Source organism: Trachemys scripta, chromosome 14, assembly GCF_013100865.1.
Source record: "Trachemys scripta elegans isolate TJP31775 chromosome 14, CAS_Tse_1.0, whole genome shotgun sequence".
NCBI lineage: Eukaryota > Metazoa > Chordata > Testudines > Emydidae > Trachemys > Trachemys scripta.
Window position 1 is genome coordinate 22,607,241 of NC_048311.1, and position 15,235 is coordinate 22,622,475.

At 42.3% G+C, this 15,235-nt stretch overlaps 1 protein-coding gene across 19 annotated transcripts in view; it reads left to right on the plus strand.

The window, feature by feature from the left end:
* Nucleotides 1-15,235, plus strand: part of LOC117887252 (canalicular multispecific organic anion transporter 2-like) — a 255,099-nt gene that overhangs the window by 215,940 nt on the left and 23,924 nt on the right. For all 19 annotated transcript variants that reach the window (XM_034789635.1, XM_034789622.1, XM_034789620.1 and 16 more), the window contains 8 exons: nucleotides 238-456; nucleotides 3,787-3,964; nucleotides 4,517-4,678; nucleotides 6,051-6,143; nucleotides 8,449-8,652; nucleotides 10,053-10,199; nucleotides 10,600-10,687; nucleotides 11,785-11,851. In XM_034789635.1, the coding sequence (XP_034645526.1) occupies nucleotides 238-456; nucleotides 3,787-3,964; nucleotides 4,517-4,678; nucleotides 6,051-6,143; nucleotides 8,449-8,652; nucleotides 10,053-10,199; nucleotides 10,600-10,687; nucleotides 11,785-11,851 (1,158 nt within the window). The remainder of the gene's footprint in view (nucleotides 1-237; nucleotides 457-3,786; nucleotides 3,965-4,516; nucleotides 4,679-6,050; nucleotides 6,144-8,448; nucleotides 8,653-10,052; nucleotides 10,200-10,599; nucleotides 10,688-11,784; nucleotides 11,852-15,235) is intronic.

Sequence of the window (15,235 nt, forward strand, 5' to 3'; positions counted from 1 at the left end):
CCTCACTAGCTCTCAGTGTTTTGCAAAGGGAGTATCATTATTCCCATTTTTACAGATGGGGAAACTGAGACACAAACAGGTGAGGTGGCTTGCACAAGGTTACCTAACAGGCCTGTGGCAGAGCCAGGAACAGAACCCAAATCTCTTGTGTTCTAGTTTGGGGCTCTATTCATTGGGTCACACAGCCGCCATAATGCTCCTGAGCTCTTGCTGTAATCATTTGTTTCATACTCTTAGGAAAGAAGACGTGGCATACGTGAAGACATCTAACCATGTGCTGAACCATGTTGGTGATGGCCCAGAGGAGGCAGAAGTTCTGATCCGGGATAAGAGGCAGCATAAAGAGCCTTCCTTCCTCAAAGCATTGCTAAGAACTTTTGGCCCATACTTCTTGATCGGCTCTTTCTACAAGCTGATCCAAGATCTGCTTTCTTTCGTCAACCCTCAGTTGTTAAGGTTGGTTTCTCCTATCAGTCGTTTTTACCCACAGTCCTCAAGAAGTCTCAGCTTCAGAGAATAGCATGCTTCTTGAAGTGCATGATTTTCTCCACACAGTGTTGTGTGCGCAAGCCCAACAGCTTTTGAGGTGAAATGGCAAAAGGTGGCCGTTCTTCCTTGTGTACTAAAAGGGAAATCAGACAGGCCTGACTAGGACACCTAAAAATGAAAGACCCATAAATTGGGCATAGCCAAAGGGCTGCCATGGGCTAAAAAATGGCCTATTGCATTCTGAGTGGCGGCCTAAAGTAGTTTATTCTTTGCTGCTGAGGAGCATCTGCAGCCAGGCAGGCAAAGCACTGCATGCTGGGATCAGTAGTTTTTACATGGTGGATGTCTACATCAATGATGAAGGCAGCTGCAATATACCTCATTGTATACAAATGAAGTGTAGCCCTTAGACACCTGGCAGGTTGCCAGTGTAGCTCTTGGCTGGGACAGGTTTGGGAGTTCCTGCCTTATATGTAGATTTATTCTAGTCAGAGCCAAGGCCTTGCGCATTCTCAAAGGTGTTGCAGTGGTGAGAACGTGGGGTGGGGTGAATACATTTTCCAGAAAAAGGAAATGATCAGATACAAGAAAGAAGGTTCTTGCCAAAAGTGAGAAGCGGGGTTAGTAGCACCTTTCCCGCCTTCTCTTGCACTCTCCTTACATGGAGTAAGGCTCATAAAAATACTTTGCCCTTTGTCTCCCTGGGAGATCGGCTGTCCCAGCCCAAGTCATAAAAGGACTGTGCATCTTTGTAAAGTGGCATCTCACTTCTCTTTCTGTGTTGATTTATTCACGGGGCACAAAGCCCGCCAGCTCATTAACTAGGAAGAATGTAGTGAGGGAAATACCAGAGTTGCAGGGAATAGCAGTTGTGTTCCATCAAACAATCATTTTTCACTCTCGATCTTTAAAAGACGCACCGACATTTTAAATGTTTATGGAAAGAATAGTGAAGAATGGATTACGGCTGTAAATGAATGTAGGGGCTGGGGTGGAAAAAGACTGGGTTTTATGGTATAAAAACCTCTGTTAAAATAATGCTTTGTGTTGAGCTGTCTTCTGAGATCCTGCTGATATGTGAGTGCTTTGCATAACACACAAGAACTTGTTACAAAGAGGAGGATCCAACCCACCATATCTGCATTTTGTAGTTTAGATATCTCCTTTCAAAGCCTTGAGGGAAGAGGAGAGTGCTAGCAGGCTTTTAAGGGGAAAGTGGGTTAAATGTCATTGTATCCTGGGAACTTTTCAAACTTATATCAATTCACAGACAAATTTAACATCCTGATGGATAATATCTCAAGGCACATTGCCATGCATTCATGTAAGCATCTAAACTCTTGTGAGCCGCCTCAGGAAATTTATTTCTCGCAGCTGGAAAAAGTAGGGCGGTTTGGCAAGTTTTGATGCATGTAAAACAATAGTTTTATATTTCTAGAAAGATCACTAGGTCACGTGCTGGGTCCATCAAGAAGAGCCTTTACAGAGCTCCCCACCTAGTGTGCGTCAGTCCGCTGATGCTGCCTGGAGCTGCTCAGGGGAAGGTGGGTTTGGGGCCAAAAAGGAACGTTAACCATGGCCTCCATGCTTTTGCCACAAGTGATTTGGGGCCTGATCCTTAGCTTTTGCAAATCGTCACTGAAGTCCCTGGAGCTGTGCCAGTTCACACCAGCTGATGCTCTGGCCCTTTGAATCAAATCATAGGTCCCACTTTCCTCTGATAAGAAAAGGCAGAATTATTGTGGCAGAGCTTAATTATCTGATTCATAGTGCCAGATCCACTTTACGTGGCTAGTGACCTGAAATTGGAAATGCAGTTACTGGGGTTATTGTGCATTACTTGATATTTTCTGCTTATTAGCCATATCTTTACCATGCAGGCCTCACTGGGAAAGCAATTGCCTGTAGTAGAAGTCAAGGGTTATTAATGAAGATAAATGGCTAGTTTAATGGCATCACCATTTAGCTAAAAGGTAGATGTGAATGTCAGTTCTTTACGGATACATCTAGGAGAATGGGGTTTGGAGCCTATTTCCCTGAGGGAAAAGCCAGCCCGAGGCACTGGTGGTCCAGGAGTTTGAAGAAGGTTAGGATGAGGTGATGGTTTGACTATGACCTGCTGTGATGCAGTTTTGGAGGAGAGGAAGAAAAAACAATTAGAAACAAGGTCCAGACCTGTGGGGTAATTGAATGATTGTCTTCTGCCAAAGGGGCAGAATTAGCTGGGGATCCATTAGCCCTTTGGCATTTGTAAGTAGGCTGAGGGAGCTCAGCTGGGAGAGAGCCGCAGGAGAACCACGGCTCTCCAGCAGAGACGGCGTCACAGTGAGTGAAATAGACTCTTGTCTGTGAAGGGCCGGAGGTAGGACTTGGAAGAAATAGGGAGATTGCTGGGGGAAGCTGCTGGCGTCCCTGTGGAAGGGATGCAGTGAGAAAACCCTGAGAAGAAGCAGTGGGTAGCAGCACAATTAGCTCAAGAAGGACAGAAGCGGGTTTGTTTTGGAATGTTGGTGTTGACTGTTTGATTGGACTTTCATAACCGCAGAAGGGGACCAAACTTCCAGAGGGCCAGGCCACAGAAGGCCGAGATGGAGATATGCTATTGAGGGGCCATGGAAGTGGCCACCAGTGGGGCATTACAGATGTGTCCCTGTAATGCCTTAACTTGACACTAGGGAGTGCTCTTAGGGTGAGTCCAGTCTCCTACACCTGCCTTATGTAGTAGACAGGCTGGTGTCTCACTACATGTGTCACTCAGTTCGCAGCTACATGGAGCTACTTAGAGAGGCCAGATAAGGAACAGTGCATTATAGAGGCTGGAGCTCAGCAGAGCCTGATGTTCGGCCTTGTAGTCCATCTATTGCTGGTTAGTTCACAACTGGGCTTTCTCTCTGGCAAGATCTAATGTTTAGCTGTTGTATCTAATGTTATTTGAATAAAGCCATAACCTAGCTTGTAACCAGGAGAATTTTTTGTCATTTGTGAGAAAAGGGAGTATGTGGCAACCTTTTTAAATTGAGATATCCTATCTCTTAGAACTAGAAGGGACCTTGAAGGTCATTGAGTCCAGCCCCCTGCCTTCACTAGCAGGACCAAGTACTGATTTTTGCCCCAGATCCCTAAATAGCCCCCTCAAGGAATGAACTCACAACCCTGGCTTTAGCAGGCCAATGCTCAAACCACTGAGCTATCCCTCCCCCCATGCTATGGATAAGAGAAGCTATGTGCTGTGTTATGTTATATCCCATTAATCTCTCTCCGTGTTTTGTTTTCCTTCCCCAACTTTCTTAAAAACAGCATATTAATTGGCTTCATTAAGGATAAAGATGCCCCATCCTGGTGGGGATTTTTGATTGCAGCTTTGATGTTTTTCTCTGCCGTGCTGCAGACTATAATACTTCACCAACATTTCCAGTACTGCTTTGTTACTGGGATGAGGCTGAGAACTGGCATCACTGGGATGATATACAGAAAGGTAAGACTGGAAGCATGTAATTGGTCAATGCAACTATATATAGCCAAGGAGGAGTGATCTTAGCCATTAGACAATAAGGAGAGAACAGGCTTATGATTATGGAGAGAAAGCAGTTTCCTGGAAAATAAAATGAATGCTCAGTTTTCTAAAATGCCTCACTGCACCTTAAAGTACTTTCAGAAAGTAGCAGCTAAGTGTAGGTGTTTTGTTGGATCACCAAACATGGCACAGTCAAATACTGGTTTTATTTAAATATTCAAAATCAAGAGGTGCATCCTTAGTCATAACATACAATTATTTTCTGAGATGATATCTAATAAAGAGGCATCATGTACTAATCAAAATGGAGGAGCGCAAAACAAAATATGTCTCATGAAATTTTATTCTCCAAATGAATTAAAGATGATTTAGGATTGACTTCATTGTTTTATTCCTACTGGAGAAGTATCTACTTAGTAGGGTATCTGGCTTTCCTATTCCCTGAGGATTTATTATCTGCATTTCTCCGCATGTGTCCAAGATCGATAATTATCAGGGTCTCTCACTTTTCAGTCCTTGGTCATCACAAACTCAGCAAAGCGCTCCTCTACTGTTGGAGAAATTGTCAACTTGATGTCAGTGGATGCCCAGCGGTTCATGGATTTGGTGACTTTCCTGAACATGTTATGGTCGGCACCACTTCAGATTTGTCTAGCTTTATACTTCCTCTGGCAGGTACAGGAACCATCACATTTGTCATAGTTTTTATTTCAGTGACACACAGCCTGGTTTTTGTTTGTTGAATTCGCCACCATTTTCAGAAACCTCCTCTCATTCTGTCTTGTTTTGGCATAGAATGATTGACACCAACTTACCAAATTTCCTGCATTTGATTGAATAAATGTGCCCTGGATGAGTGGACTTCAGGCTGTTACACCCTTTAGAGCAGTGGTCACCAACCAGTCGATCGCGATTGCCTGGTCGATCCTAGAAGATCTCCCAGTCAATCGTGATCTCCGACAGTGCAGCATGGCTGCCACTAAGGCAGACTCCCTACCCCGGCCCCACGCCGTTCCTGGATAGGGTGACCAGATGTCCCAATTTTATAGGGACAGTCCCGATTTTTGGGTCTTTTTCTTATATAGGCTCCTATTACCCCCCACCCCCGTCCCGATTTTTCACACTTGCTGTCTGGTCACCCTACTCCCGGAAGCGGCTAGTGTGGCCGCGGGGACAGGGGGTCTCCTTTTGTGCACTGCTCCTGCCTGCAAGTACCGCTCCTGCAGCTCCTGTTGGCTGGGAGAGCTACGGGAGGCAGCGCACGGAGCCCCCCAGGGGCCGCAGGGGCGTGTTGGCCCCTTCCGGGCGTGGTGTGGGGAGGTGCAGGAGGGGGCTCCGGGCTGGGGCAAAGTGATCTTGGGTAAAAATGTTGGAGACCACTGCTTTAGAGGTTTTCTCTTTCTTACTGCTGTAAAATAATCTAACTTTGCAGTACACAGCGATATAATGAGCCACTGGTGACTTTGTAGCATTTTATGTCCAAATACAGAGACAGACCCTCTGACTCAGGCTGAGAATGCCCTCCCTCATGTATTAACATTCAGGGTGATTGGGGTTTTTTGTCAATTACAGTTCCCTGTATCAGAGAGAAGTCAGGGGAAATGCCCTCCCTCTCGGTTCTCCATTCTCTGCCTGTAAATATTTGGTATCTTTTCATATACGGACTGTATTTTTTTTTCCTGAGGTTTGTGGTGGTGCTCTCTACATCTATTAAGATGCTCTATTTGCATTAGTCCACTGCTGTATTCCCCTTCCACCATGAGCAATTTTGCAAATAAATTGCAAGAACTCTCAGATATCATCGATGCTAGTATAGTACTGGTCGCTCCCGATCAATACTGTGATCTAGACTTTATACAACAAGAAGAGGGGAAGCAGAGTCAGAATGCCCCAGTGGGAGGGTGGAAATTCACACTGTTGTTTCAAATACGTGTTAGTGAAGCAATCGCTTCTTCTTTACCAAACCCAGCTTCTTTCAATGCTATCTACCGGAGATGACCTTATTTCATGGAGAGCAACAACTTACATTGTCTCTTTTCCTATCAAGACTTTAGGGCCTTCTGTGTTGGCGGGGGTTGCAGTGATGATCTTACTAATCCCATTGAATGCTGCAATTGCGATAAAAACCAGAGCGTTCCAGGTAGGTAACGTTAAGAATAGTCCATAACCCAAGGTGGTGGCTCTTCTAGAAAGGTGGAAGGAGTCAGAGTCTTTTTAGTGCCTATTGAATCGAAAGTGCAATGTGTTTGTGTACGTTGGATGAGATGCTGTCAATCAAAAGAATCATGAATGGGACTTTTCAGTATCATCCAGTGTTGGCTTAATTCTGCTGCTCCTATTGAAGTCAATGACAGTTTTACCATTGATTTCCATAGGAGCAGAGGAGGCCAGCACTGAACACTTTTGAAAATCCCACTCCATTTTTTTTTTTACATTCCTTCCCTGTGTTACTACGAATAACTCAGTGATACAGCTTCATGAATCTTTAAAATCTGATGTTACTTTTCTCCATTGATGTTGCGTGGGTCCTGTTTTGCATTTCACTCGGCTTGAATATTGAAGCTGGACAGGTCATTTTTTATTACATTCTCTGACACAAGCCAAATGCTATTGTGTTTGAGTTGCAAACACTGCAGGGGAGTATTTTAAAAGAAGTCACTGAAACGTAAAGACAATACTTTCTCTCTCTCTCTCTCTCTTTTTTTTTTTTTAACCTTCCCGTACCACCTTTTTTTTTAAACAAACAAATCTGCATTCCAGACCTCAGCTGCTTGAGAAAATCCCTTGTAAGAGGCTCTTTGACTTGACTTTGGATCAAAGCCATAGATGAAATGAAAGGGGCCCTGAAGAAAGCTTGGGCGAGTAATTAATGAGCCGGGTCTCCAAGGTTGGATCCCTCTGTGGGATCATGGCCGCAAGAAGGACAAATGTATACAGAAGATTAGGCTATTATTTTGTTTGCTTTGAGTTCATAAGAGCAAATATAAGAGCTATTCTTAGTGATAAACAGAGGTTGTCAGCCAGATTGAGTCCAGATTAAATCGTTACACGTTATCTGCAGAATCTCATCTCTTACCATCCATGAGCTAAACTGAACAAGTTTCATTTTAGTTAGTGCTAACAATTTTAATACTAATGGAGATTGCACTAATAATTTAAAGAGCCAGGTCTCCTCACAGACCTCCCCTAGTGCAAGCAAGAAAATTGAGTGTTTGAATGATTCACTGTTCAAGCGAAAGATGTGCAGAATGATGCCAGGTGCTCTTCCAAGCAACCCCCAGTCTGAAGGGACCTCTACTGGGACAAGAGGATAATTCCCTCATCTCCATTCAGTTGGTGGCCCCTACTGTGAGTAGGGTGACCAGATAGCAACTGTGAAAAAACAGGACAGGGGGTTGGAGGTAATAGGCGCCTATATAAGAAAAAGTCCCCCAAAACGGGACTGTCCCTTTAAAAACAGCACATCCGGTCACCCTAACTGTGAGTGCCTAGAAAGAGGGCAGATGTGTTGGTGTACTTGTGCTATGGATTTCTATCCTCTAAGGTAGAAATTAAAACTGCCAATTCATTTCTTGTAGACTATTGGAAAGTCAACAGATGAAGATGCCTTTCATCCGTGCCAACCCTGGCCAAATTTGAACTGCTGACTTTAAGATGAAAGGAACCTTTGTTCCATTAGCAATTTCTGTGGTCATCCACACTCCATGAGTAGTGCAATACTAATGCAACAAAGTCCTTTGGCTTGTAGCTGGAAAAATCCAGCTAAGAGATTATGCTGAGTAATGGGATGTCATAATCTCTTAGTGACTGTTAGGAGTTAGTTTTTTTTTTTTTTTTTTTTGAGGTAAAGAGCCCAACCCTTGAGGTTAAATAGTGTCAGAATTGAAAAGTAAATGTAAATAGTGACAATAGCTTCAGCTTTAGTAGCAGAACAATATACTTACATTCCACAAAACCTTGAGACAGCCAACAGATCTGCCAGTTAATCACTACCTAATAAATATTAGCATTTCTTTTCTCCCTTGACCTATAAGGAGGTGGTTAGGGCTGAGTAGAGAGTGTGTGTGAGCAGGTGAGGTGTTACATTTAATTTTTTATTATATCCACATTCTATCCTGGGGATTTGATCTGGGGATAATGGAGTGGAGACCGTTTTCCTTAAAATACACTGCTAAATAATGAAGGGCACCCAGACATTTAAATAGGCACTTCTAAAATTGTACATCAGTAAAAATCTAAATAAAGAAAGGAAAGAATTAGGGTAGCATTTTCAATAGTGCCTAAGTCCCACTGGAAGACACTTTTGAAAATTTACCCCTAGACAATAAAGTTGATTAGAATGCACTTGTATTTCTAACAATTTATGTGATGCACTGCCTGCCTTTTGTGTCTGCCTAAAAATATAGACAGATTTTTTTTTAACAATGTTATTCGGAATAATTTAGGTGGAACAGATGCGGTATAAAGATTCCCGCATTAAACTAATGAATGAGATTCTGAGTGGCATAAAGGTTTTGAAGCTTTACGCGTGGGAACCATCCTTCCAGGAGAAAGTGCTGGAGATACGAAAGAATGAGCTCCGGGTTCTGAAGAAAGCAGCATATCTAAATTCTGTGTCCACCTTTGCATGGATCAGCGCACCATTTCTGGTAAACATCATTTGTATTGCTTCCACAAATAGGTATGAAAGCTATCAGGGCACAAAATAGAAGGTGAAATGCAGAGCCCTTAAATAGACTGTCTGCATATCAAATGGGTATTGGAATAAACATGTGTATTTAAAAATCATACATACGCTTTAAAACAATTTAATACTTTACTGTTCTGTGACACTGTTCATCAAAGTATTTTTCAGTGACGTCTCACAGTTAGAGCTGGGCACAAAATAGCTTTCCCATCCTGTGGAAATTTTTGAGATTTCAAAAAAAAAATGTTTCCGTCCCAAATCAAGACAAAAAGTCGAAATCTTGAAAAATATTGTGCACCAAAAATCAGGGGGAGAGTAGGGGATTTTATATTGGGTTAATCAAAATATCTTGTGTAGATTTCAGCCTCATTTTATGTATTTATTTATTTTACTTGAACTTAATTTTTGAAATGAAAAGTCATTTTGACCTTAAAAACTGAACTTTTTTCATTCTAGAAATGTCAAAATGGGAAGTGTCAACAATTCTGAAATTTAACGGGGAACTTTTTCATTAAATTGTTTGTGGGGAAAAGATTGGTTTTAAATTGGCATTTTCTGATGAAAAAATATTTTGTCTCAAAGTTCCTGAGCAGTTCTCCTCACTATGCCCTCGTATGACATAGACACAGACATTGGGGGCAGGTGAAGAGCCACATTCTTTCCTCCCTCTCAGACTTTCCTGTTAAATTCCCTTTGATTTAGCTGTAGATCTCAGGCATTCTCATCACCGGTCCCCACTAGCTTGTTGTGTGTGATTGTAGCTATTTTGTGAGTGGTAAATATTATTGTCCCTATTTTATGGAGGGGTGCACAAGGTTACACAGAGTCCGTGGCATAGTTGGGAATAGAAGCCAAGTATCCTATGCAGTAAATACTAAGAAATTCCTTCTTGACTTACTAGAAAATGAGTTTCTCCTTTGCTTTCCTGCCAAGACTCCTTGGTTTATGTTTTTGTGGTTAGTCTCCAATGGCCAATGATACTGAAGTTAACAATGAACAAATTGGAGTGGAAGGAACAAGAAAGTGGCCTGAACTTGTCCTAGAGCACAAACCACACCCTAATAAATACATCTTAAACTTTTATGTATTCACAAGAGTCTTGCAGTTCACCTTTAAATCTCAACTTTCAATGAAATATAATCAGCAAATAGTCTTGTTCTGTAGACATTAGCATCATTTGTGTGGTACAATGGCTTGTCTTTTAAAGCACATTGGGATTTGATATATGAAAAGATAAAAAGCAGTAGAGAATTGGTCCAGTTCTGACTCCAATGATTTTATTTCTAACATTATCAGTTAGGCCTGAATGCTCTTAACAAATCAAGAGGGCTTTTTTGATCAAACACACTTTCTGGCTTTCAGGTTGCACTGACCACATTTGCAGTATATGTCAGTGTGGATGAAAATAATATTCTGGATGCAGAGAAAGCCTTTGTCTCCCTCTCCTTGTTTAATATCCTAAGGTTTCCACTCAACATGCTTCCACAGGTCATTAGCAACCTTGCACAGGTAAGGAAGGTCTTGTTCATTATTTGCTTCAAATTAAAAAAACAATGGTATCTCTTGATTTTAAACTGGACTGTGAAATATGACAATTCAAGGTGTTTCCCATACTCTTTTTAATGTTCTTTTAGTAGCACTGCACTATTACCAGCCTTGTTGCTTGTGAACGAGCCTGTGTTTTGTGGCATTTCGTATGAGTTTTGCTTCACTTAAGCAAATTAACTTTATCTCAAAAATGACACAGCTCAGATCTTGACGTTTGGGCTACAACCCATCCCAGGGAAGGAATGAGTCATGGTTCATGAACTCCACATGGTAAAAGCATGAGCCTGCTTCCCTCCTGACGGGAAGGAGACTGGTTTCTCGTTTTAAAGACTATGAAATAATGTCTCCCTTTTTTTGTTAGACAAGTGTTTCCCTGAAGAGAATTCAGCAATTCCTGAGTCACGATGAGCTTGATCCAAATTGTGTGGAAACCAAGGTGGTTACTCCAGGTAAAGAGGAGATGGTGTGGATGATGGGGGTGTGCATGTGTGTCTCTGTGTGGATTTGGGGAGAGAGAGTGCATAGAAAACCCCAAACTTGCAATATTTATCAATAGGCTACTTGGATTACAAAAGAATCAATTAATAATAATGCCTGTGAATTCAGAAAGGAAGTCCTTTCCTGGAAAATGCTTGTTTGCCCTCAAGAAAATGTGGAAACTACCAAGGTTTCTGGCTGTATTCGTGAGGCATGAGCTGTTCTTTTAAAATGCTCTGTATTTGAGTCTGTATTTGTAATGTAATGGATACTAACAGCGTATCATGCTTTGGAGCATCAGCTGATCATCAGGGGCCAGGCAGGGCCATGTTTGGCATTGCATAAATGCATAGGGGTGATACGCAGGTTTTGGGGGGCAGGGAAGGTCACTTACTTCTGTTGGCCACTGCCAGAGGCACAGGATCCCAGATTCAGTCAGAAAACGGTCTGATCTCATAAGATTCATGAAGCGTTCTCCTGTAACGCATTCTTGTTGTTCTTTGATTTAAAGCTTCTTTTGTCTTCAAGATTCAAAGGGGGCAGGAGATGCAAGGCAGCTGCCATGTGATTACTATTACAGGCCTACCATTCCACAAGGAGATGAATAAAGCCTGATGATCTGTAACTTGTTAGGTCAGCAATATGGCAGGCCTAAACTTGGACATGGACCTCCCCAGCAAACTGCCAACCTTTTACTGACTATGGAATAGTCCCTTGAGTGATGTGATGTGATGTAATTATCACAGCGGGATGTTGAAAACTGTACTGGGCAATTCAGGTGATAAGCTGCTCTAGGGACCAGTCCTGCTGGGGCAGGGAGATAAACAGCTTTCTCATGTCTCAGTTCTGTGATTTCATTTACTCTGAGCAGTGTTCCCTTGTGACTGAGCAGACCACAAATGTTACTTCCCATGCCAAGAGAAAAGGGAATGGAAATGAACACAAAACTTCCGTAGTGTTGTATAAATAAATGTCCTCCAACTGTTCTCCCTTTTCAGTAGAAAGGCCTCACTCAGCACCATTATGCACAACACTTTTCCCACCGTCTCTATTATGTTCTGTTGTACAGGCTACGCCATCACTGTAACAAATGGGACATTCAGCTGGGCAAAGGAGCTCAAGCCGTCTCTGAAAGAGTAAGATTTCTTTATACAATTCCAGTACAGCACCTACCTGCTTCCCTCTGTTTGTTGTCTCTAGCGAAATCAGTTTCAAGGTTGTTTAACGTTAAACCAATAGGGCGTTCGGTTTCATTGTTACAAAGTTATATTATCCAATCTCCTGCACACGTCTTTGTTTTTTAAACATCAGACCAATTTGCTTGTCCCATATTATTATGCTGTACAAAGCCTAAATATTACAGAGCCTAGAAACTGCAATGACAGGCATATCGTAGGTAGATTAAGGGACAGATGGAGTAAATTAATTTCTAATGTAAATAATACATATTTACTGGCACAATCTGTTGACCGGGAAAATCAGATTATCTGATGGGCTGCTAGTAGTGCTATTGAGAGAGTTAGGATGTACATGTTGGGCCTTGAAGACTTTAGTTCACGGACATAAGAACACTTTTTTCTTCGAAGGATTTTGGGTCATACCCATCCCCGTGGTATCTCAGGGTCTTTTTGAGAACCTCTATTTGCAGCCTTCTCCCCGAACCTCCCAGTTTTGGTTTGACCCCCCGTTTGAACAAAGTCAAATCTAATTGTGGCTAAAAAGTTGCACATTTTGCCTAGTTTCAGGTCAAAATCAAAGGCACTCGAGCATTTATAACACGTTAGCACACTGTTGCGTAAGTAGAAACTTTGCCGTGGCTCCGGCCTGCTTGAAAAGCACAGGTTCTGCAAGAAGCTCAACAGAGACAGCTTGTGTTTTGTAACAAAATCTGAAACCAGGGGAACTTCCCTGTTCTGGGGTTTCATTCTGAAAGATCCATGCAGTTGTAACTAGAATTATTAGCCACCAAAATCACTGTCCCTTAAAATGCTGGGGAGGGGAATATGCTACTGGATATGGAGGATAATGAGGAAAGGTTTTGAATTTTGGTGGTCAATCCTGCTTTGAATGCTTTTTTGAAAGCCTGGTTACATATGAAAAGCTCCTGTAGGTAATGAAAGGAGTCTGAGGAATGGCTCCGGTCCCAATTCTGCGTCTAGTTCTGTGCATATGGGGCTGGCATTGACTTCAGAGGGACTATGTAAAGGTAGAGGGGTCCAATCATACAGATCTGTAGGAGAATTAGGGCCTGAGTCAAGACTTTAGACCATTTTGGAAGAAAATTATATTTGGAAGGGTTTTGCTTTCCCCTGTCGTGCCATTATCAATTCTATTTACTAGTACTATAAATATTTTAAGTTAAATGGTTTAAACAAGGCACTTAATCCCTCAACATTTCCAGCCAGGTGTTCTTGCTGAGAAAGGCCCTGAGATCATCTGATTCCTTCCAAAAAGGTTATTAACCCTTTTTCATAGATTCTAGGACTGGAAGGGACCTCGAGAGGTCATCAAGTCCAGTCCCCTGCCCACATGGCAGGACCAAATACTGTCTAGACCATCCCTGATAGACATTTATCTAACCTACTCTTAAATATCTCCAGAGATGGAGATTCCACAACCTCCCTAGGCAATTTATTCCAGTGTTTAACCACCCTGACAGTTAGGAACTTTTTCCTAATGTCCAACCTAGACCTCCCTTGCTGCAGTTTAAACCCATTGCTTCTGGTTCTATCCTTAGAGGCTAAGGTGAACAAGTCCTCTCCCTCCTCCTTATGACACCCTTTTAAATACCTGAAAACTGCTATCATGTCCCCTCTCAGTCTTCTCTTTTCCAAACTAAACAAACCCAATTCTTTCAGCCTTCCTTCATAGGTCATGTTCTCAAGACCTTTAATCATTCTTGTTGCTCTTCTCTAGACCCTTTCCAATTTCTCCACATCTTTTTTAAAATGTGGTGCCCAGAACTGGACACAATACTCCGGCTGAGGCCTAACCAGAGCAGAGTAGAGCAGAAGAATGACTTCTCGTGTCTTGCTCACAACACACCTGTTAATACATCCCAGAATCATGTTTCCTTTTTTTGCAACAGCATCACACTGTTGACTCATATTTAGCTTGTGGTCCACTATAACCCCTAGATCCCTTTCTGCCGTACTCCTTCCTAGACAGTCTCTTCCCATTCTGTATGTGTGAAACTGATTTTTTCTTCCTAAGTGGAGCACTTTGCATTTGTCTTTGTTAAACTTCATCCTGTTTACCTCAGACCATTTCTCCAATTTGTCCAGATCATTTTGAATTATGACCCTGTCCTCCAAAGCAGTTGCAATCCCTCCCAGTTTGGTATCATCCGCAAACTTAATAAGAGTACTTTCTATGCCAATATAGAAGTCGTTGATGAAGATATTGAATAGAGCTGGTCCCAAAACAGACCCCTGCGGTACCCCACTTGTTATGCCTTTCCAGCAGGATTGGGAACCATTAATAACAACTCTCTGAGTACGGTTATCCAGCCAGTTATGCACCCACCTTATAGTAGCCCCATCTAAATTGCATTTGCCTAGTTTATCGATAAGAATATCATGCGAGACCGTATCAAATGTCTTACTAAAGTCTAGGTATACCACATCCACAGCTTCACCCTTATCCACAAGGCTCGTTGTCCTATCAAAGAAAGCTATCAGATTGGTTTGACATGATTTGTTTTTCACAAATCCATGCTGGCTGTTCCCTATCACCTTACCACCTTCCAAGTGTTTGGAGATGATTTCCTTAATTACTTGCTCCATTATCTTCCCTGGCACAGAAGTTAAACTAACTGGTCTGTAGTTTCCTGGGTTGTTTTTATTTCCCTTTTTATAGATGGGCACTATATTTGCCCTCTTCCAGTCTTCTGGAATCTCTCCCGTCTCCCATGATTTTCCAAAGATAATAGCTAGAGGCTCAGATACCTCCTCTATTAGCTCCTTTAGTATTTTAGGATGCATTTCATCAGGCCCTGGTGACTTGCAGGCATCTAACTTTTCTAAGTGATTTTTAACTTGTTCTTTTTTTATTTTATCTGCTAAACCTTTGTAACCAATAAGCTGATATAATTTGTAAACAGGGTCTTATAATGGAAAGTGTAGGTCAACCTTATCTATAGGCATTGCTACCAGCTCTCCTGATACTCCCAATGAATTTGGTGCATATGTAACACTGACAGACCCCAGTCATCGGCAGGATTGAACCTAGGACCTCTGGAGCTTAGTGCATGAGCCTCTACTGCATGAGCTAAAAGCCAACTGGCTGTAGAGCAGCACATGCATTAATCTCTCTAAGTGGTCTCGGTGCCACTAGATGGGACATAACACCACACCCAGGAGGTGTGTGGGTTACACATACCGCACGGGTAATGAGGAAATTGTCCTGAATCATAAGTGGGGCTCCTATGTGCTACTGCAGTACAAATAATACTCATAATAAGCATGCTTAAAAAGAAGTGGTGGGGGGAACCAACAACCCAGCTACATTTACTATATCGT